General features: G+C 48.8%; 1 protein-coding gene across 3 annotated transcripts in view; it reads left to right on the top strand.

Moving 5' to 3' along the window:
- The window catches only part of LDLRAD3 (low density lipoprotein receptor class A domain containing 3), a 240,064-nt gene that overhangs the window by 49,999 nt on the left and 167,808 nt on the right, over window positions 1–22,257 (top strand). For 2 of the 3 annotated variants that reach the window (XM_060606368.3, XM_060606369.3), the window contains exon 2: window positions 19,291–19,437. The exons of the other annotated variant lie outside the window; for it this stretch is intronic. In XM_060606368.3, the coding sequence (XP_060462351.1) occupies window positions 19,291–19,437 (147 nt within the window). The remainder of the gene's footprint in view (window positions 1–19,290; window positions 19,438–22,257) is intronic. 3 annotated transcript variants of the gene reach the window in all.

Below are 22,257 nucleotides of genomic sequence, written 5' to 3'. Positions count from 1 at the left end.
TAGGGATGCAGTGTGGATTGAATAACATGCATGAAACACCAGCACAGGCTCCAACACATAGTGGGTATGACATAATGTAGGGATTATTTCTAAGAGAAGGGTGGCCCGTCACCAGCACTTGTTAGTGAGTGATCATGGTCTGCTTATCTGTGGTTGAAGACAGTGGAGAGAGTCAGAGCCATTTTTAACTTGAAATGTCTGAAATTGCTTTTTTTGTTGCTACTGTCCTTGAAGGTGGTTTCTTCCTGTTGATTTTAATCAGCACATTTAGATTTCCTCCCATCTATATTCTAAGTAATTGGAGGTTAGGAATTCTGAGTACTCTGTCTCTATCAAAGATGTGAATGTCTGGGAATTTTTGAAACTGGAAAAAACTGGTCGGAAAAGGTAGGAACAAACAAACTGTGGTGCTTGGGGAGCAGAGAATGGAAATTCATGGAACGTTTGAAATCCTGTTTCTCCCTTATAAATTCTGAAGTTACTTGTTAATTCTGAACCATAAAAAGATCTGCTGTGTATAAATTGGCTTGCCCATCGTTGATTATATTTGGTATATGTAGGGCTAGAAATGTTGTTCTTGTTTATTTGTATGGAATTTTGAGAAATAACTTGTCTTGTTCCTGGGCTTTCTTGTCTCTTGTTCTTTAAGAAGTACTGAGGATAGGGGCCCACGGGTGGCTCATTCGGTTAAGTACCTGACTCTTGGTTTCAGCTCAGGTCATGATATCGCGGTTTGTGGGTTTGAGCCCCAGGTCTGGCTTTACACTGGCAGCGCAGAGCCTGCTTGGGATTCTCTCTCTCCCTCTCTCTCTGCCCCTCCACTGCTTGGTCACTCCTTTCTCTCTCAAAGTAAATAAATAAACTTAAAAAAAAAAAGTGAGGATAGCACCTGATGCACAGGAGTCTGGTTAAAGCAGACGTTTTCCTGAAAGTATGTGCTTGCTAGCAGGGCCCTCAGCCTCTTGGCAGCTTGCTTATGATGGGGACTTTGAAGGATGGGTGTCTTTTCCTTTGGATGGTGTTTTACGGAGTCGATTCCCTTCTCTCCTCCTCACAGGTGCTTGTAACCCCCAAGGGAGTGTGTTCGAGGCTTTCCCTTCTGTTGAGTTGGGGTGGTGGTTCCTGCCTCTCACTGACCAGCTTTGCTGACACCCCTGAGGCTGGACGGTCCGTGGCCCAGCTCCTCGTGTTTATGTGCTGTGTGCTAGGATCTAGAAGGCACCAGAAGACAGTTGATCAAGTCCGGCTTTGCTAGCACCCTCCCTTTCCCTGCCTTAATAAAGAAACCTTTTTTTTTTTTTTTTTTTTTAAGTCTTCAGCTGGTTCTTTTTCAGGCTTTCCTGTGTGATTTTTGGATCTGTGGTTGCTGCCCTCAACCGTGGGTCTGTGATTCTTGGGCCCGGTGAGCGCAGCCTGAGGTGTCCCTTGCCCACCTGACCACCCGCCTCGTTCCCAGGCTGAGCTTTGGGTCTTTCTGTGTTTACACAAGTTTGGGATTTTTCCTGGGATGCGGGAGGTGTCGGGAGATTGAGTTGCTCCTGGCCAAAGTTTGAACAGAAGCTGTTTGATCTGAGAGAGAGAGACAGACAGACAGACAGACAAAGGGGTGGTGGACAGAAACGTAATGTATCTGTGTGGGGAACACAATGTAGGGTATTGACCAAGCTGGCCTTGAATGAAAATGCGGTAGCAGCATCACATAAAATGAGGGTCCCAGTCATGCCAGACAGGTCCAAGTTGCTGGAAGGATGCAATATGCAGGCACATGGGCTGGTACCCCAGTAGTGTCTTCAAATCAGAGACTGCCCTTGGCTGGGGTGGTGGTCCTCTCCCGCTCCTTGCTACCCTGCTATGCCCTCCAGAGGTGATAGTCACCTTGCTGGTGAGCGACAACCAGCTGTACTTTGCTTGAGCTGAGGCTTTTCTCCCTGAACATCTGGGCAGTGGTGGTGACTTGGCAGGTGTCTTTTTGAAAGCGTGATTGTAACAAGGGAGGGAGGGCCGGAGGGAGGGAGGGAGATAGAGAGAGAAAGAGAGAGGGAGAGAGGGAGAGAGAAAGAGAAAGCCAGGCTCAGACTTCTCACTTGGCCTCAAGCAGCGACCAGCATTCAGTTGCCTAATTTGTGGGTTCGTCGAATGTAAATCATTCTGGATCCCTTTTCTCTCCCTCTAGTTTTCTGTAATCCTTTTCGTCAAAAGACAAAACAAAAGAGGGGGGACCCCCAAACTGACCACCTGGAGAAGTTCATTGAGACCCCAAGTATCGCTGATAATCCACAAATAACCCAGGGGGTTTTGGGGAGTGAGGGCAGAGGTAACTGGAGATAGTATTGACTTACAGGAGGAGGGCCACACCCTGCTTCAGACTCTTTTTGGATTGAGAGCTGGAGCAGCCGGGCAGACTTTCTGGATGCTTCCTGGAGGCTCGTTCTTCAAATGGGGTTAGTAGACAGGACCACAGAGCCTTGTGCCAGGCCTGAGAAGTTTGCATGCTTGGGGTTTATCCGGGTGGGGCTGCTGCCATTTTGGGCATTGGAGGAAAGGAGTGGGACTGTTTTGATAGTAGGAGAAAATGAGCAAATCAATTAAAAATAAATGCTGCACATTCCATGCCCCACTGCTCACACCGCCAGTCCCCTGCCTGTCACCACATCGTGGCACTGGGGACTATTGGACTTGGCGTGACTTTGACCAGTACATTTGTCGGTGGCTGGGGCTGCAGGAAAGAAAGGAGGGAGTCAACCCGTAATGGACAGAGGCAGTCAGTGCCTGTGAGCTAGCTTCCCACTAGAAAGGTTTTCTTTTATTATTTAAGTAACCTTTTTATCGAAATTTAACATACGTACTGAAAAGTGCACAGATGTTAAGTGGGGAGCTCCGTGAATTTGCATAAAGTAAACACACGGGGAGTCAGTGCTCTCAGGTCAAGAAATAGCATCGCCAACACCCCCAGGACCCCCACCGCATCGCCACCTGGTCCTCCCACGCCTCTTCTTGACTTCCAACATCATAGATTACTTTCGCCCGGTTTTGCGCCGGCAAGACTAAGAGCGTCTGGCTCCTTTTTGCTCACTGTTAAAAACATCTAATTTCCGTCCCCTTTCCAAGGAGGCGGGTTGTGGGACGACCCTCCACCCACTTGGGTTGGGAGGACAACTCCGGATCCTTGGCGAACAGACATCCCGCCAGCCTTGGGCGCCTGGGTCTGGCTCTCCTGCTGCAGGCGCCCTTGGATGAGCTCTTCTGTCTTTCAGCAGAAAGTGTGGCCTCAAGCCACCTGGAAGGTCCAGTAGCGGGAAGCGGGAGTCCCGAGCGAGCTATAATTGTGGGCTCACATTGAGCACAAGCTCGCCTTGGAGAGACACGCTGCATTCCTCACAGACGACAGATTAATTTGTATCCCTTGAATCCGAGTCAGAGCTCGGAGGACTGGCACGCAGGCCAGCGACCGACCTACCATGGGGCCCCTGGTGTGGGGTGAGGGGCCAGGCGGGAGGAAAGGGCAACGTGTGGCTGGGGGAAGGTGGCTCAGCAGCTCTCCTGTGGGGTGGGTTTGTGTTGGAAAACCGAATCAAAGGGAATAAAGCCCTTGGGTAATTTCCCGGGGTAACTCATTAAGAAAGCCATCCGCAGGTTTCTCCAAATGATTCCCTATTCTTTCGTTCATTCGTTCATTCATTCACTCATTCATTCATTCATTTTAGTTTGGGCCAATGTTTGGGGCTTTTAGTTTCATAATTATGTAAAAGGGCTCTCACCCAACTTGCTTCTCTGAAGTTTCAAGGAATGCTTTGTCTCTTTTGTATGTTATAAATTGGTAAATGGGATGACCTTTTTCTTTTGGGTTTGCTTCTTAACGTTAAAGGAGCTAGTGTGTGTGTGTGTGTGTGTGTGTGTGTGTGTGTGTGTGTGTGTCTGACTTAATAACTAACAATACACTGCAGTCCCTCCCCCATATCATCTTGGTTACTTTTGTAAGTTCTTCAGGCACATTTACCATGGTGATATATTTTTTTAAATGTTTTATTTACTTTTGAGAGAGAGAGCGTGAACAGGGGAGGGTCAGAGAGAGGAGGGACCGAGGATCCGAAGCGGCCTCTGCGCTGATAGCAGTGAGCCCGATGTGGGGCTCAAACTCATGAACCTTGAGATCATGACCTGAGCCAAAGTCGGATGCTCGACTGACTGAGCCACCCAGGTGCCCCTGCCATGGTGTTATTTTAAGGAATTCGTTTCAAAGAAAAGATGCCAATAAGAATATGCCCATGTTTTTAAAAACATTTTTAATTGTTTTAATGTTTATTTATTTTTGAGAGAGAGAGAGAAAGAGAGAGAAAGAGAGAGAGAGAGAGAGACAGCATGAGCAGGGGAGGGGCAGAGAGAGAGAGAGGGAGACACAGAATCCAAAAGCAGGCTTCAGGCTCTGAGCTGTCAGCACAGAGCCCGACATGGGGCTCAAACCCACCGACTGCGAGATCATGACCTGAGCCGAAGTCAGATGCTTAACCTACTGAACCGCCCAGGTGCCCCAGAATATGCCCATATTTTTTTTTAACAGACCTTTCAGTTTCTTCCCTTGGAGTGTATGTTCTAGGACCTTTTAGATGTGAATGTAAATACAGGTGCCTATATATTATCACATACATCTCTAGAGATAAACAAGAACGTCTTATGTTACACATACCGTTTTGTAATTTACTACCCCCCTGACTCTGTGGTAGGTGTTCTTCCTATGTGCTGTGGTGTTCTAGCGTGGATATGCCATATCACGTTTACCCATCTCCCTCTTGGGTGACATTTAAGTTCTTTTAAGTTTTAAGCTCTACAAGTAAGTATGTGGGGGGGGGGGGGGACGCCTTTTGTGTTTCTCTGTGCGTTTGTATATTCCTAAGGATGGGTTCCTAGAAACGGAATCCAGAGGTACACTCTGTAAATAGTGCTGGCTACTGCCAGGTGGCCTCAGGAGGGTGTTTACATTCTCACCAGTAGTATGACAGTCCCACTGTCCTCACATCTATGCCAGCTCTCAGCATTATCCACGTTTTAGCTTTTGCTGATCAGATTGCTTTAAAAAATTGGCATATCTACTAGTATTTCTTTACCTGCCCTTGAGGCTGTGCACTCTCCGTTCGTCTATTAGCCATCTTTATGTTTCGTGACACGCTAGGTCATTTACTGTATCCATTTTTCTTTGCGGTTCCCCCCCCCCCCCCCCCGAGTTTTAAGGAGTTCTTTGCAGTCGGGGACACAGAGGATCGCTTTAAAAGATTTTAGGGAAAAAAATCATCTTGATTGGCATTCCTGGCTGTCAAGGTCCACAGAAGATCAGTAGTCGGTCTTCAAATTGGCGCTGGTTAAAGGCTTGGGTTTTCTATTTTGTTTTTATTTAATTAGGTGAAATTTTCCCTCCTGGCTGGAAAGTCCCTGCCGTCTGTAAATGCATTATCATTTGTGCAGCACGGGTGAATCGTGATGTGCAGGGAAAAGTGAGCTGTGCCAGGCGGGGGTTGGCGCCTGTTGGAGCTGATTATCGCAGACATTCAGTGGGAAGCTGGGTCCCTTGCCTCATTTCTCTTAAAAAACCGTGGTCTCTCATGTCTTTAGCATAAAGGCACATGATCCATAAAAGAAGGGACAGGGAGAGTCTCTCAAGCCGTGTTGGCAGTTCTGGTTCATGACGCTTCTTTATTCTGCCGGCATTTCCTAGACCAGTGTTGCTTCTTAAACTCTTGGCAGGTTCATGTTGGAGCCAGTATTCTTCTCTTCACGTCCAGAGCCTGCGGACCGTTGCCACCTTCCGCGTGGGTAAACAAACTGGACTTTGTTCAAAGGATGTCAGGGCAGTTACTGGGGACCCGGGTCTCAGTGCTCCCATGGCCCTTGATGACAATGGCAGACCGTTGATCAAGCCCCTGTAGGCCCCTTCATTCCACCAGGCCACCCTCACTGCCTCCACCAGCAGATGGCTTCTTTCTTTGCCTGTTCTGGAGCAGAGTCCCAGCCCAAAATGCCACCGTCTTTGGTACAGCTGTCACTACTCCCTGGATACGGAAAGAAACAAACAAAGGCCATGTGTAGGGTGCTGCTGGTTTGGGCTTTGCCCTGGGGAGAGGGGAAATCAGCCTCCCTGTGGATGGAGGCCTGAAGGCTTAAGTGAGGCCACCTCCAAGCCGGTATGGAGCAGAAACAGAGGGCTGACTCTTACGGGTGTTTTCGGCTACTTCTGCACCTGAATCTGGTTGGTTCTGCTCCCCCTCCCCACTTAACACGTGTCCATCCTTGATCTCTTGAGAGATTGGGTCATCACAGAATATTGGATCTGTCTCCTGGGCAGCTGTGCCAGATCTTGCGGGCAGCTCGCATCCCATACAGAGTCCGGGTGCCCAAGAGCTCTGGAGGCAAGCTCTAACCTGCTGACGTTATGGTGGAGAGTTGGGCTACCTTTGAATTTTTATGTTCATCCATGAAGAATGATTGATTAAGCTCAAGCTAATCCAGGTGTTAAGATTGCTTTGTAGAAAATCCCAAGGTTCATAGACCTCTCAGGAAAGAGAATAATAATATGAATAAAAAATATTTTTGGTTCCTCTCCTCCTCCCATTTTTCAAATAAATGACTTCAGATCAAATTATTATCTGAGCATGAAGAAACATGTTTTTGTTACATAAATCTTAAGCTGCATACAAATGTGGACTGTCCCCACGGTTGAGGAATAATCCTGACTTGCAGGAGTCATCCACAAAACTATTTGGTGGAATGATTTTCATAGTATTTTCGCACAAAGAAGCAACCATCCGTATTTCCGTCCACCTGTGCTATTTATTCCTTCTTCCCTTCTTCCCTCCCTTCCTCCATCTATGCATCACAACAGACATTCTGTTTTTGGCTCTGTTTAGGACGTTAGGACACATTCCCTCCTCTGAGGTAAAAGCTGCTCATGGTGGGGAAGACAGAACGGGAACCGTGGAACACTCTGCGAGGTGAAGAGACAGAGGTTGGCATAGGTTATGTTGAGAGGTCTTATGGGGAGCTTGTAAAGTAACCTGGGGGGCTAGGACAGAACTATAGGAGAGATGGGCTGGCCAGGACACGCAGGCCTTTGATTTCTTCCCAGTGTCTCCGCACTGAGCGGTCCCCGTTAGCGTGGCACCATAGTAGCCCCAACCGGGAGGGAGACTAGTCTGCTGTGGGGCAGACTGGATGTATTGGAAATAATTTCTTTTTTTTTTTTTTTTTAATTTTTTAATATTTATTTTTGAGAGAGAGATACAGCATGAGCAGGGGAGGGGCAGAGAGAGAGGGAGACACAGAATCCGAAGCAGGGTCCAGGCTCTGAGCTGTCAGCACAGAGCCCGACGCAGGGCTCGAACTCACAGACTGTGAGATCCTGACCTGAGCCAAAGTCGGTCACTCAACCGACTGAGCCACCCAGGCGCCCCATAGAACGGTATGTCTTGTGTAGAGTGGCATATTTTGTGCCTACGTTACATCTAGTCTTTATATAATAGTAATTCTTCAGTAGTGAATAAGGATGCCCTTAACAGTGAACTCTGGCTAGTCGTATGGCCTTTATCTGCATGCTTATATGTGTGACAGTCCTGGAAGCTTCCACTGGCTTCTTCATCCTTTTAGGTTTTCCAGTGTGAGGGAAGCAGGACAAGAGCTTTGAGGTTTTCCCCTCTGTCACTGTGCAACTCTGAGACCAGATGGACAGAATAGCCCTTTAGTTCCCCAGAGAGCTTGTCAAGGTTGCCTTTGGTCCATCTCCATTTTATAGATGAGGAAACTGAGGCACAGAGGTTTAAGCCATTCCCGGAGCTGGGAACGAGTGGCATTAGAATTCAGAGTTTGTGGGCTCCCAGGCCGACCTGAGCGAGGCAAGCTCTATAATCCTTCCTTAATCTTTAATCGATTTCTTTTCTGGACCGTCATACGCTCCACAATCTGAAGAACCCAAACAGGTTAGTCTTCACGGTGTCAGCCCTTTGATTTGCCAAATCCGACAAGTCTCTTGCAAAGGTAAATTGCTCTCTCTGAAAGCCGAGCTCATTCAGACGTGCATACTGAAGCGGGGACGCCAGCAGTAAATACTGCTTAACTCTGGCACTTGCTAGATGTACAAACATCATTTGCTCAAGAAGTCAGCTAATTCCTCATGATGGAGGGCCTGTCTTCATGCTCCATACGGAGGGAGGGTGCCCACGTGAGCAGATTGTAGAAGCTGGATGGACCGGTTTAATGGATTAAGCTACTTAAGAAAATTTAAGAAGACGCACCAGTTAATATGTATTCCGCCCTTGCTTGGTTGGTAACAGGCTGGTGTTTTTGATTTCCCTAGCAGGGTTCCTCCCCTGATCGGAAGTGATAAGCCAGACAGCCGTTCATTTGCTGAGGTGTGATGGGAGATTGTGGTTAATGGAGTGAACCGGAGAGGCCCTTGCGTCCCTAGAGAGCAGGAGGCAGGTCAGATTCCTGGCCCCCTGGAGATGACTTTCTCCTGTTTCGGGGGAAGGTGGGACCAGCGGTGTCGAGCGGAGGCAGGAACAGTGTCATCCCGGGTCTGAGAACCTGGGATCCTCTGGCTAGCTTCCGTGCTGCCTTTTTGACCGCCTGGTAGATCTCTGGGTCCTAAGTCTCCCTGTATTGAACAAGGAGGAACTACCTTCGGTATCTGGCTTGGAGGGATGTTTTCAGTCCTATAGTGGAGGAGCTCTGTGTAAATCCCAGGTATTATTTTTAAATGCTGAAGAATGTATCTAGGACAGGCAGATGGTGAGTGTTTGCCTCCATGGGGACTGGGTGTGTGTCCTCAGAAGTAGGAATAGTAAGTTGAGAGCTAAAAAGGAACTTGGATGTCATCTGTTACTGCCTTATTCTACACACGGGGACACTGAGGCTCATGGACACAGAGCAGCTCCCTCCGATCCTGATGAACCCCACGTACCTTTCTCTTTTCATCTGTGTCCTAACCACGCTGTTCTGAGGAGTTGGTTCATGTTTATGATTTTGCTGCTGCTAAGGAGTCCTAGGGATGATCCAAGAAAGGCTACTTCTTTCTTTTTTTTATTTGTTTGTTTAGAGAGAACACAAGGGGAAAGGGGCAGAGAGAGAGAGAGAGAGAGAGAGAGGACAGAGAATCCCAAGCAGGATCCATACTGCAGAACCCGATGTGGGCCTCGAACTCACAAGCCGCAAGATCATGATCTTAGTTGAAATCAAGAGTCGGATGCTTAACCAACTGAGCTCCCTAGATGCCCCGAAGGGCTACTTATTTCTTTAGGAATTACCTAACGGAGACTGTTGTGTGTTAGAAGATACAAAGCCAGAGTCACATTGTGAGCTCCGTAACTATGTTCTCAGAACCCAGCGTCTGTCCCCAGAGTCTACATTTTTGCACCTGGGTGACATGTACTCTTAGCCAGTCAGCCCCGCTTGTCCAGGCTGCGCCCTTTCTAGGGAGGCAGGTAGAGAAAAGGGACAGTACCAGCTCTGTGAGGAGAGTCCGGGAGAATGTATGGAGGGCAGGAAGGAGGAACATACCAGTGCTATTTCTTGAGCCCCACGTATCTGCCAAGTACTCTTAACTATATTTACTTTATCTCTTTATCTGTGTATAGATATTATATCTCTATCCCTCAGCAACCCTGCCCAGAAGGTGGACTTACCCCAGGTTTGTGAGTGGACAGTTTTAGCTCAGAGACGGTAACTCAGTTGTCTGAAGTCACACAGCTATAGAGAAGCAGGCATTTGGCAGTTGTGATTGGGTGTGCCAGATCATCGCTGGGCCCTTTTACTTGGCCTCCTTGAGGAGGGGTGAGGGGGCAGATGGTACGGGCTATTCTGAGATGGACAGATTACCGAGGCTTTGCCCACCCTGACGTCTCAGGGAGTTCGTATTTAAAAAAATATCTGCCCTTCTGGCTAGGCCTTGCTATTTTTGTTTTCGGAATGTCAAGGCTTAATGAGTTGGGTGGGTAAATCTATCTTATGAGACGTGTTTATTTTTTCCTCCACAATTTGCTTCTACTCTGCAACTGTTGCTGCCTTTCAGAAAATGAAAAGAGCTCATAATAGGACCGAATTTCCCAGATGGATGTCCTTGCATTTGCTCTTTTTTTTCCCCAGCGTGAATAACTTGCCCCCTTTTATCTCTCATCCTTTTATAGTTGATGGGGTTTTTGAAGCTAGGATATCAGTGGTAAATGGTTCCATATGTCTTTCAGAGATTTTCTCAAATATTAGCATATTTTTTTGTTCTTTATAATAAATTTTATTAATGAAACATTTTTTAAGGGATGGGGAAGAGGACCAAGAATAACACGAAGGAAGCCTGTGTGCCTTCCACCCGGCCCCCTTGAATTCTGATATTTGGTCATGCTTGCTTCAGATTGTTTCAAAGAAAGAAATCTTATGTTTGCAGTTCATTGTGTCCCCTCTGATCCCATTCGCCAGAAGGTGACCACGCTCCTGAATTTGCTATTTTTCTTTTCCTGTACAATGAAAAAAGAAATACTTTTGCATTTGTATCTACCCGTGAAAGTCTTCTAGTCTTCAGGCTTGACTTCAGTGATATTCTGCAATCTGCTCTTTCTTCACTGAGCATTGGGTTTCTCAGAATTGACCCGTGTGGATCCATGCCACCTCAGCTGATTAAGTTGAAGCCTTGGGTGCTGTTCCATCGTGTGGATGCAACCCTATTTTTCATCCATCCTGCTTTTGCTGAACATTGAGTTTGTCTTGCAATTTTCTATGCTAGTGGTACCAGCCGGGAACGTGCTCCTGCTGTTGTCTCTTGTGCGTTTCTCCCCGTGCCTGGGGTGTGCACCAGAAGATGATGGGCAGGTCAAAGGGTAGGAGCATCTGCGGGGTCACTAGGAGCTCCCAGGTTGTCGCTCCGAGTTCCTCCATCACGTGCAGCGTGCGTTCCTGTTGCGTCACATCGTCTCGCTACTTGAGAATGTCAGACTCCACCTTTTTGCAAGTCTGATGGGTGCGAAGGAGAACTTTCTTGTTTCGTGAATTATGTTTTGATTGCAAGTGAGACTGAGGACATCTGAAGTGATTGTTTGATATTTCTCGTCAGTGAAAGCACCTGTTCGTACATTCTGTCCAGTTTTCTGTGGGATGGCTTGTGTTTTCTCATACAGTCTTGTAGGAAAATCCTGGGTAGTGAGCTCTGTGGGTCCTAAATGTGGCAGATACAGCCTTTCAGTTAGTGGCTTACCTTTTAGGTTTGTTTGTGGTATCTTTTGATGAGCAGGAGTTTTACGCTTTAGTGTGGTTGTATTTCTCAATCTTTATGGTCTATGCTTTTTTTTTTTTTTTTTTAGTCTTATTTCGGAAATCCTTCCTTATCCTGAGCTCGTAAAGATAGCTTTTCGGCCTAATTGAAGCTTATTTTGTTTTTCTGGCCTTATTCCTTGGTTTGGTTTGGGATTTTCCATACGTGCCCTGCCTGGGTGTCTCTGGAGTGTAATACAGGTAATACAGGCTGCAGAATGGTTCCCAGTGACCGTAGGGATTATTGCAGCCATCTCCGGGCAGATAGGGTTGAGCTGAACTTGGGGTCAGAGCAAACTCCTTCTTCTTGACCCTGTGGCTGTTTCTGAGACGTGCTTAAGTGCAGGGTTGATGGCCCTGTCTTAAGCCTGGGTTATCTGCGGGCCTGATAAAAATTGGTCATAAAGCCGTCCCCTTTCTTGTCCTTAGTTTAGCTGCACTGCCTGATTCGCACTTTCTGCTGCTGCTGATTGAAGCTGAAAGGACAGAAGGGGCATGTGGGGGACAGCTCCTGCCCCAGGTTCTCCCCCGGGCCTGACACCCTGGGCCTGGTGTGCAGCCAGCCCTTGGCAAGGGCTCTGGTGTGTGCACAAGTTCATCTGGTGGTTCTTCGCTTCTGTTCTTTTCCTCCTGGGTGCTCAGAAGTGTTCTACAGACCCGATGTCATTTATCCATTGCATTTTGCACGGAAATCTGAATGGGTTCAAGTAGGGTTTGGGTAAAGTCATAAAACTTGAGAATGTCCCAGCTGGAAGGGTCCTGATGCATCATCCCTCTTTCAGTCAGTAAGCACTTCCTGAGTGTCTGCTGGGTGTCTGGAACCTTGCTAGTTGCTGAACACACGGGGAGCAGGACAGCCAAGGTCTGCGCCCTCATGGTTTTGGGGAGCAGCCATTGAACCACAGGGATCATTTCAGATCCTGAAAGTGGTGGGGATGTGGGATAGAGAGGAAGTGTCTTTGGATGATGCCCCCTAAGGTCATTTTGTTATTTTGAATAGACCTGCCATCTTCTAGCTTAGGAGTCCGTAAACTGTGCCCCATGGGCCAGAGCCAGCCCACTGAAGTCACCTAGCTAAGAAGGGTTTTAACATTTTTAAATGGTGAAAAAAATTAAACATTTGCGATAGATTTTGATGATAGGGAACACTAACCTTGAACCTTATCAAGTGCAGTGTTACCTGCCCCCTCTCCCACCACCACCCCCCACCCCGTAATTCTATTCTTCTCATTAGTAGACCTGTATTATGAAAAATTGTTCTCAATAATGATCATGTGTTGAATTTTACCAATGCATATTTTGTGGAACATTTTTTCTCTCCTTTTATAGAAGTACCTGTCTTTAAAAACATTTTTTTAAATGTTTATTTATTTTTGAGAGAGATATAGAGCAGAAGCAGGGGAGGGGCAGGGAGAGAGGAAGACCCAGAATCTGAAACAGGCTCCAGGCTCTGGGCTGTCGGCACAGAGCCCAACACGGAGCTCGAACCCATGAACCGTGAGATCATGACCTGAGCTGAAGTCTGACGCTTAACCTACTGAGCCACCCAGTTGCCCCAGTACCTTTCTATCTTTAATTTGGCTTCCTGTCTTGCACAGCCTAAAATATGTACTACCTGGTCCCAAAAGTTGCTAGCTGTGTGACTTTGGGCAGGTTGCTTCTTGAGTCTCTGTTTTCCTCAACTGCAAAATGGGCATGGCTGCCTAGTGCATGGGGCTGTTGTGAAGGACAAGAACTGATATGTTAAAGTCCTGTCATGTGTTGAGAGCTGCAGCAGATGTTAGATCATCCCTAGGGGAAGATCAATAATAATCAATTCCTTAAGGGCTGTTAAAGGGAGGGTCGTGAGGGAGGGGGAGCAGGGTGGGGCTCCGTGCCCACCCCTGAGGGTTAGCATCATGAGGAACAGCCCCCTCCAGCATTGCCATCCAGCCCCCTGAGCTGTGGACCGCGGACCTTGCAAGGGCTGCATCCCGAAGGCTCTGCAAATCCCCACGACGTTAACGCTCTTCCTACATAATTTTCCCCATGAAATGCGATGAAGCATAACTAAAAAATGTAAGTAACAGCTTCAGGCCCTTAATGAGGCTATAAATACAGGGCAGAAATAATTTCGAAAGCCATTTCCTGGTGAAGAACTGTCCCTTTCGTAGACCTCTTCACTTTCGCTTTGCTTGGCCCATCAATACTAGCCATTGGCTTTCTTTGCCAACTCATTTTAGGGAGGAAACAGAGCATTGATCATCTTGTAGCGGTTGCCGTTTTGCATTTCATGGCAAAAGCAAACAAGAAACCTGCGTGGAGCGCAGAGGCTGCACGGACAGCGAGGCTCACTCCCTGCTTAGGAGACTTGCTCCATCCGTCAGCTGTTCCTGCAGCAACACTCTCTTCCTTCAGTGTCGGTGTGAGCAGGATACCCTGTACGTGTAAACATGGAGTCTGTGTAAATATGGAGTGTGTGAATGCCAAGGCTCAGCAGTCCCGGGCTCAACCTGTGAGGCGTTTTATGCCTTCTCACCCATTTCCCTGGGCTGTATCTTCCTTGAACGGATGGGTAAACGGGGTTTGGGGCCCCTGGAATGTTCTCCCAGGGAGGAGCTGTGTGCAGAGTCTAGACAGAAGTAGAGGCCTGGCTGTGCATAGGTACTTGGAGCCAGAGGCACAGCCTCCCTCCGGGCTCACACATCCCCCTGTGACCGCTCCCTTTTGATGGCAGCCAGAACGTTCCCCAAAGCAGAGCTCAGCAGGAAGCAGTTTGGTGAGAACTGAACGGATCGGGGTTGTGCTTGGGACAGATGTCTCTGGTTCCGTCTGACACTGATGCCACCACGCAGAGCAGTCTGGGGTCCGAGGGACTTTTAGGGACTTTCCAGGGATGTTCGCAAACGAGTCCTTGCAGACCAGCCCACTTGGTGCTGTACATGTGCCCGTGCATGGAACGTGTGTGTCGAAGAAGCGAGTTCAAAGGGAAAACAGACGGTGGCTTCCAGCGGCTTATAGCGTTATGTTTGTTGGCACCAGGCAGTGGGAGGAGGTGTGTTAATTCTCCAGGGAGGGTTTTAGGGTAGCTCTGTTTGAGCGCTGAAAAACAGAACGCCAGGCTGTCGGCACGTACGTGGGCATGTCTTGCTTTGTTGTTCCTTGAGCCTGCACATGGGATTGTCGGGAGGCGAGGGATGAAAACAGAGGCGACTGGACAGAAATTGGGAAGGAGGGCCTGTCGATAGTTTGCAGATGTCGGTTCTGCATCGCGTCATGACAAGGAGTGTCCTGGCGGAGAGCGGCAGAGGGAGAGAGGAGCGTGTGGGGGCCTCTGGCGGGGAGAATGGGTTTCCCATTTCTCAGCTGGAAAAGTCAACATCACTCACTGCACGCGTTCCAGAAGGACAGTTTGGGAGGACGCAGCAGCTGTCTGTGTTTCTGCTGTTGCTCCGGGTGTGGCTCCCTCATCCGGGATAAATTCGTGGATGCCAGAACTTTTGGGAGAAGCTGCTGCTCGCTGTTTGCCTTTGCCTGTTGGGGGAGGACTTGGAATTTTTTTTTTTTTCCCTTGGTGCAGATGGTATAGTTATTTTAAGTAAGTGATGTGCTGCAGTGAACATGGGCAACTCTTTTCATTTTTCAGCTTAATGAAAAAAAGAAAAGGGGGAAGGAAAAACCCCAGCTAGCCAACTGCGTGCTAATGCTTGTCTTTTTTGGATTCTAAATGTGTCCCAAGGCACTGAGATGGGATAAATATTTCAGCCACTAGAAAGTCCTGCTGTCGGGCTGAAAAGATTTCTTACCTCTTTTAAAGCAGACGGGGTAGTAATTTACGTGCACAAATCCAGACGCCCCCACGTCCCTTATTTTCAACTATGTATGTATAGATCCCGCTGCCTTTCATGGGGATGAAGCAGGGAGGGGATGGAACTTTGCGAGGAAGAGTATGCAGGGTGGGAATAAACCATAAGCGAATGCTTGGCTGTCCTCTTAGACAAGCCATGCATGTCTGTTGGGCCCTTAATCACCTCTTCGAAGACCCTGGCTCCCAATACACATTCTGAGGTACTGAGGGATAAGGCTTCAACATATTAAATTTTGGGGCGGTGAATGGGGGGCACAATTCAACCTGTCTCACCAGGTGAAAGGTGGGTGGAAGAATCAGTGTCCGTAAGTAGCAATGTATGGGGGCCTCCGTGCAGGGAAGACATTCATATTCTAGGAAATGAGGTTGCAAAGGTAGGCAGGGGCTGATCACGACAGGCCTTGTAAACCGTGGCACGAGTCTTAGATTTACTCATAAGGGCACTGAGAAGCCATCAGTAGCATTTTAAAATCTCACTGCTGTGAGGGGACAGAACCTGGGGGGCATGGGAAAAGCAGGTTGGGGGGTTGGTTTTCCCAGACTTCCTCAAGGACTTCCTTGGCACTACAGACGTTTCGGGCTGGATACTTCCGTGTGGTGAGGGGCGGCATTCCCAGCCTTGATTCTCTAGAGGCCGCCACCAAAAATGTCTCCCGGACATCACCATGTGTGCCCCAGGTGGGCACAATTGTCCCCTGTTGGGAACCACTGGTTTAAAATAATTTTGTTTTAATGTTTATTTATTTTTGAGAGAGAGAAAGGGAGAGAGAGAGAGAGAGAGGGGTAGGGGCAGAAAGAGAGAGGGAGACCCAGAATCCAAAGCAGGCTCCAGGCTCCAAGCTATCAGCACAGAGCCCAATGTGGGGCTTGAACCCATGAACCATGAGATCCCGACCTGAACCAGAGTCGGATGCTTAACTGACTAAGCCATCCAGGCACCCCAAGAACCATTGGTTTAGATGGGATCGTTCCAGTTTAATAAAAGCGCACTGGATGGGTTTCAGGAAGATTTTTGAAGACAAAGCCTACAGGATTTAACTTCTCTTTGCCTTGGTTTCTCCTCACGCTTTTGAGGTTGGTGATCTCGTCCCTTCCCTGAAGCACAAGGCTCCGTGCCGTCTGCGTTTATAATGGAGTTGCTCAGGAGCTCACAAAGAGCGCTCCTCTGTGTTAGCCTTTGCTGGGCCCGGGGATCCCTGGTCCTGCCGGTGAAGCACCTCAAGCCTATGCTGGCAGGGCCACCTGTGTATGACGGATGTGGTACTTGGTCTTTGTGCCGTGCCCTTTCACTTGTCAGAGCCTTGCACGCCCAGCCTGTCGACTGACTCTCAGAGCAAGCACTCTGGAATCCAATCTGGCCCATTTTCTGGCTCTGGAAATCTGTTTATCCGAACAGGATTTCACAGTTGCAGTGACTTTTCTAGGGGGCTTGCCTTCGAGGAGGCAGCTCTACAGAGGCATATGTGGGTGATTTCCAAACAAAACAGAGTGACAGTTGCCTTCTGGAGCCCGGAGGAATTCCCTGGGAGCTTGCTGGTGAAGCCCAGAGCAGTTGTAAGGAAACAGCTGGAATGGGTGGGCGGTCTGGGTTGTGCCTTCCGTGGCTGGCTGGGATCCAGCACCTGACTGCCCTTCTGGGCTTCTCTCCTGTGATTCCCCTTGTCCTGTGACTGCGCTCACCCAGAGGTGTTGAATCGGTTTCATGCTTTTCTCTGGGTTGCTGGAGGCTTTCTGGAGTCCGGTCTTGAGAGGGATTCTTTTACTGAGTGTGGGCTCAGTGGACAGGGCACCATGTCTGGTAATGGCTGACCCAGGGGTGGGATAGGGGAAATAGCGACACAATATGTCTGCAATTCCTGACGGTCAGAGCCGTGAGGGTTTTTTATTCTATACCCTTCAGTGCCCTGGGCTGAACCTTCCTGTGCTCTTCAGGCCTGAAGAGCCTTATGTTCTATCTCTCTGTGTATTAGCATGCACTGTAAACGCCACTTCTTCCCTGGAACCTTCTGTAACATGTTAAAACTTGACTTTACCTTAAGAACGTTGGGAACCCATTCAGTGGCTTTTTAAAGTGAGAAAGAGTCACGATCGATTTGCCCTTTAGAAAGATCCTGCTGGCCACAGAGGCGTGGCGGGGAGGCGGGGAGGCGAGGAGGCCAGGCTGGGAGACTGGGAGCAAGGTTGGTGCGAGGTGGCGATCCCTTGGGCTGGAGTCAGGCCTGTGGCATTGAGACTGGCGTGCAGGGCTCAGCTGTTGGCCCTCCAAAGGGGATGATGGAGCGAGGAGGGGTCAAGAGAGATGTTCAGGATACTAGTGTGGGGAGTAAGGCAGGGCGAGGCCCTTCACTGTAGTCGTTGTTATGGAATTCTTCAGCGACCTACAAAAGTTCATTTCCAGGAGGGAGATGTGCACGCATGTTACTCAGCGTGGCGGGGTGGATGGTCTGCGAGGAAAATCCACGGCCGATGTGGTGCTGCCTGCCTAGGGCTGCGTCCTTTCCAATTTCTTGTTGCCTGTTTGTTCCACTTGTAAAATACTTTTAGTGCCATCCCAGTAGTGCTGGAGCTGCCACAGCAGAGTAAGGGCTCATTTCTGCTGGGAAAAGTCAGGGAACAGTTCAGACGGAGAGTTACATACACGTTGTGTGCAAAAGGGTACGCAGGGGTTTCCTAGGACACTCACGGGTCCAAGGGCATTCCGGGTAAAATTAAGAAGCTACGTAAAGGCTAGCGGCATGAAAAAGAGGTCACGTCCGGGATCTGGAGTGAGATGCTTCTCTTTGGCAAAGCTTGTGAAAGAGGGTCCTTGGCCCTGCTGTCTTCCTCTTGCTCCCAGGCAGGTCTGGACACCACTCTTTCTCTGCACATGGCAGTAAGACCACTGGCATAGCCTCATGCCTTCCTGGGCTGCAGGGAGGAGCCCCACCTTTCATCTCTGCATCCTTAGGACCTACACAAGTGTCTGGTCACAGATGTTCGATGAATGGCTTATTGAAGATTCAGAGAGGACCCCTGGGGGCCTGGTCTTTTTTTCTCCTTTTCCCCTAAAACAACGTTACTTCCAGATGGCTCCTTATCTCCTGGCTGCTGAACACACTGGCTCAGACTGATGAGATTCATTAGATTCTGGCTCCCTTGAAAATCTGTCCCCAGGGTCCATTGGTGGATGAATTCAGCAGCCCCGTCCCCATGAAGAGCCTTTGCTCTTCCCTGTTTGCTGTCCAGCCTAAGACTTGGCCTTTTCTCATCAGGGCCTCAGCATTTGGTGACTGTGCTCGGACTGTGCCCTGGAATCTAAACCCTGGGGCTTCATTCTAAACCTCCAGGAGTTCTTGGCAAATAGTTCAGTGACCTTGGTGCCCTGAGTTCAAGTTTCAGTTTGTCCTTTCCTCCCCATATGACCATAGGTGGGTTTGTGGGCTAAAGTGAGATGGTCTCCCGGTGTTCCTGCTGACAGGCCCAGGTTCAAATATCTGGTGATTGTAGGGCCACGGGGTCTGAGGCCCGGAAGGAGCCCGTGATTCCTGCAGTTGGACGGATTGGGAGTCCAGAGCTCACTCCTGTCCTGGAACTTTCATTTTTAGCCACAGCTGATGGCCTGGAAAGAATTTGGGTTTTACAACCAACCTTTTTTTTTTTAATTTTTATTTCTTTTTCTTTAAAAAAATTTTTTTTTTTTTTTTTTTTTTTTTAGAAAGAGAGCAGGGGAGAGGGGCAGTGGGAGAGGGAGAGAGAGAATCTCAAGCAGGTTCCGTGCTCAGTGCAGAGCCTGATGCTGGGCTCTATCCCATGACCCTGGGATCATGACCTGAGCAGAGATCAAGAGTCGGACACTCAACCAAACTGAGCCACCTAGGTGCCCCACGACCAAGCTTTTTGACAGAGAAAGAAGAAAGTCAGTGAACATCAGTTGTGTGCCAAGCACTTTCTACAGGCTTTCCCTGTATTTTTCCATTTAGTTCTCTTAGAATCTCCAGGGTGGGGGTTGGGTGGATTATTGGTCCATTTTGCAGATGAGGAAACTGAAGCCCAGGGAAGTAACGTTGCCTACCGGAAGTCTCACATATGTGAGCCATGTCGAACAAGAGCCCCATCGGTTGTGGGGGCTCGCGTCCCTGCCGCCTCCGCCTGTCTCATGTCCCCGTCCCCTCTCTCTTCTGCAGAGAGCCAGCTGCTCCCTGGAAACAACTTCACCAATGAGTGCAACATTCCAGGCAACTTCATGTGCAGCAACGGGCGGTGCATCCCCGGCGCTTGGCAGTGTGACGGGCTGCCCGACTGCTTCGACAAGAGTGATGAGAAGGAGTGCCGTGAGTGGCCTGGCCTCTTGCTGGGGTGGGGGTGGGGGAGATCCTGGGGCAGAGGGGAGGAGGGCCTGATCCGGCTCAGACCCTGAACACCCCACGTGCTGCAAGCTGGTGCGTTTGTTTGGGCCTCCGGCCAGCCGCCCTGCCCTCTCCACTCCGCAGCTGTGCCTGGGAGCAGCGAGGTCTGTGCAGAGACAGGAGTCTTGGTGGGGACAGAGTCACAGTCTCAGGAGAACAGAGGTCCCTTCCAGCAGGCTCTACTAAACCCCACCCTGAGGCACTGCTTTTTGCATTCCATGTGAGGACTCCGAGACTCCCAGAGGTTACATGGCTGCGGTGTCCCCCCAGCGAGCAAGCAGCAGATCTGGATTTGAATTCAGGGCTGCTTGCCTGACCCCAAGGCCCCGGCTGGTGATCATCTTTCCCATCTCGTACATGGTGGAATGTTCTTAGTGACTAAATACGGTGTAGCGTCATGCCAAGTATACGGCCCAGGGCTGGTGGTGACTAGACGGCAATTTGCTCTTGTCGGCCCTTCTCTCTGCTAATATGGCGTGGGCAAATGGGGGTGGTTCTTTCTTACCCTCCCCCCCGCCTTCTCCTTCTTCGGCCTCTTTCCTATTTTGTGCCCTCGAAATCTGCAGACGTGAGTCGAGGGCGTCCGGGGTGCTGGACGATCACGCTCCCCGCCCCGTGAAGTGCCTTTCTCTTCCATGGTGTGGCACCGCAGAGTGAGCTCGGCCGTGGCACCCTGGCAGGCAGGAAGCACACCTGAGGAGCGCTGGGCCTAAGGGTGTTCTAATGGGTCACTGCCTTGGGACCACACAGCTGGCTGGACACTGGTTCTTGGCTTGTCTGTGGGCTTCGGGCACCAGGCCACAGGGCCTCACTGACAGGAGAACCGTGTGTTCTGGCTCCGAATCTTCCAGAGAGGGCTCTGGAAGCCAGCCGAGGAAATGGCTGAGAGATGATAATTTGAACTTTGCCGTGGCTGTTACTGGGATTTGACGCACGGGAAGAAGAACTGGGTTTGGAGCCCAGTCTGGAGCCAGCACGCCCCCACCTTCATGATGCTCTCCTTCAGACAGGCTGCTCGCTCAGAGATTGGCCCCTTGTCTGTCCCAGGGCTCCAGGATCCCCCACCTGCCTGCTCCCACTCCCCAGGGAAGGTTTGGGAGGGGGTGGGTTAGGAATATGTTGTGTTTATTCCACGTGTGGGGGGAATATTCATTTTGCTTGTTGCAGGTGACTCTTTTTCTAAATGGACCAGCATACGTAAAGCGTTTTCATTTTTCAGAGTTTTAAACACAGTATTAATAATGTCTATTTCAGCTTTCTCTGTTTCTTGGTTTTTAAAATTGCTACAAACGTAACGTTTGTAATTTGAGTTACATATGTGATTGTATGAGTGAACTCTACAGTCTGTCCAGTTTTGGGGTGCCTGGGTGGCTCAGTTGGTTAAGCATCTGACTTCAGCTCAGGTCATGATCTCACAGTTCATCGGTTCGAGCCCTGCATTGGGCTCTGTGCTGACAGCTCAGAGCCTGGAACCTGCTTTTGATTCTGTCTCCCTTTCTCTCTGCCCCTCCCCAACTTGTGCTCTGTCTGTCTCTCTCTCAGAAATAAATAAACATTAAAAAAAAAGAATTTAGAATCTGTCCAGTTTTGAGCATTATTAAAACTACACAAATATGTGGAATGACCATTTTCAGAATATGGTATGTATTTGAACTCTGGTTAACACAGATTGTCTTTAGCTGAGCTGGGACTATTTAGCACCGGGTCCGTTTATGAAAGAATACACGGTTTGGAGTTGAGACTTAAGTTTTATTTCCAGCTTTGTCAATAGAAGCTGTGTAATGTTAGGAGATTCTGTGTCTTGTGTCAGTCCAGTTCCATGATTTCAGAATTCATGCACAAACTGGAAAAGGTGATGGAAAGAGAATTAAAAAACAAAAAAATGCCCAGCAGCTGCCTGGTGCTATTTAGTTTGGTTTGGAACAGGCTTGTTTTGGCTGTTCTCATTTTTGTCTCCTCATTTCCTACCCTTAACCCCCAAGCGTAGTAAGGACTTGATTGGCATTTACTTAGTGTTTTGATCAAAACATAATTTCAGGGGCGCCTGGGTGGCTCAGTCAGTTAAGCATCTGACTCTTGATTTTGGCTCAGGTCATGATCTCAGGGTTGGTGAGACCAAGTCCCCCGTCAGGCTCTGCACTGATAGTGTGGAGCCTGCTTGGGATCCTCTCTCCCCATCTCTGTGCCCCGTTTCCACTTGTGTGCACTCTCTCTCTCAAAATAAATATTAAAAAAAAGACCCAAAAGCCCCACAATTAAAAAAAAAAAGTGTATGCACAAACACACCCATTAAAGAATCTCTCCTCGGTTGACCTTCTTTTTTTTCCTTTTTGTCTTTAAGTTATAAAAACAGAGCATTAAAAAGCTTAGGTAATAGAGGGAAGGAAAAGAGGTCGCTTTTCTAAAACAAATTCTACTTGCCTTTTGAATCTCTTACGTATTCCTTCCCAGTCTAGGACCTGATTGGTCTGAGCACTGGGGAAAGACTGTGCAAATCCCTCGGCCCAGATCACATGCTCTGTGATCTTAGAGAAGGTACCAGGATATTCTAGACGTTAGCCACTGGGAAGATTGAGTGAGAAGTCCCTAACCTCATGGTGCTTCAGTTTCCTCCTCTCCAAAATGAAAAGAATAAGGCTTCTGGTAAGCATTGTTGTGAAGCTTAAATGCACCTTAAGCACACAGCACAGTGCCTGGGCGTAGTAAGTGGCTTGTAAACATTAGCTACTATTGGTCAGTCTCCAC

The sequence above is a fragment of the Panthera onca genome, chromosome D1, assembly GCF_046562875.1.
Source record: "Panthera onca isolate mPanOnc1 chromosome D1, mPanOnc1 haplotype 2, whole genome shotgun sequence".
In the NCBI taxonomy this organism is placed as follows: Eukaryota; Metazoa; Chordata; class Mammalia; order Carnivora; family Felidae; genus Panthera; species Panthera onca.
Note: the sequence above shows the minus strand (reverse complement) of the source record. Positions and strands in the feature narration are given on the sequence as shown.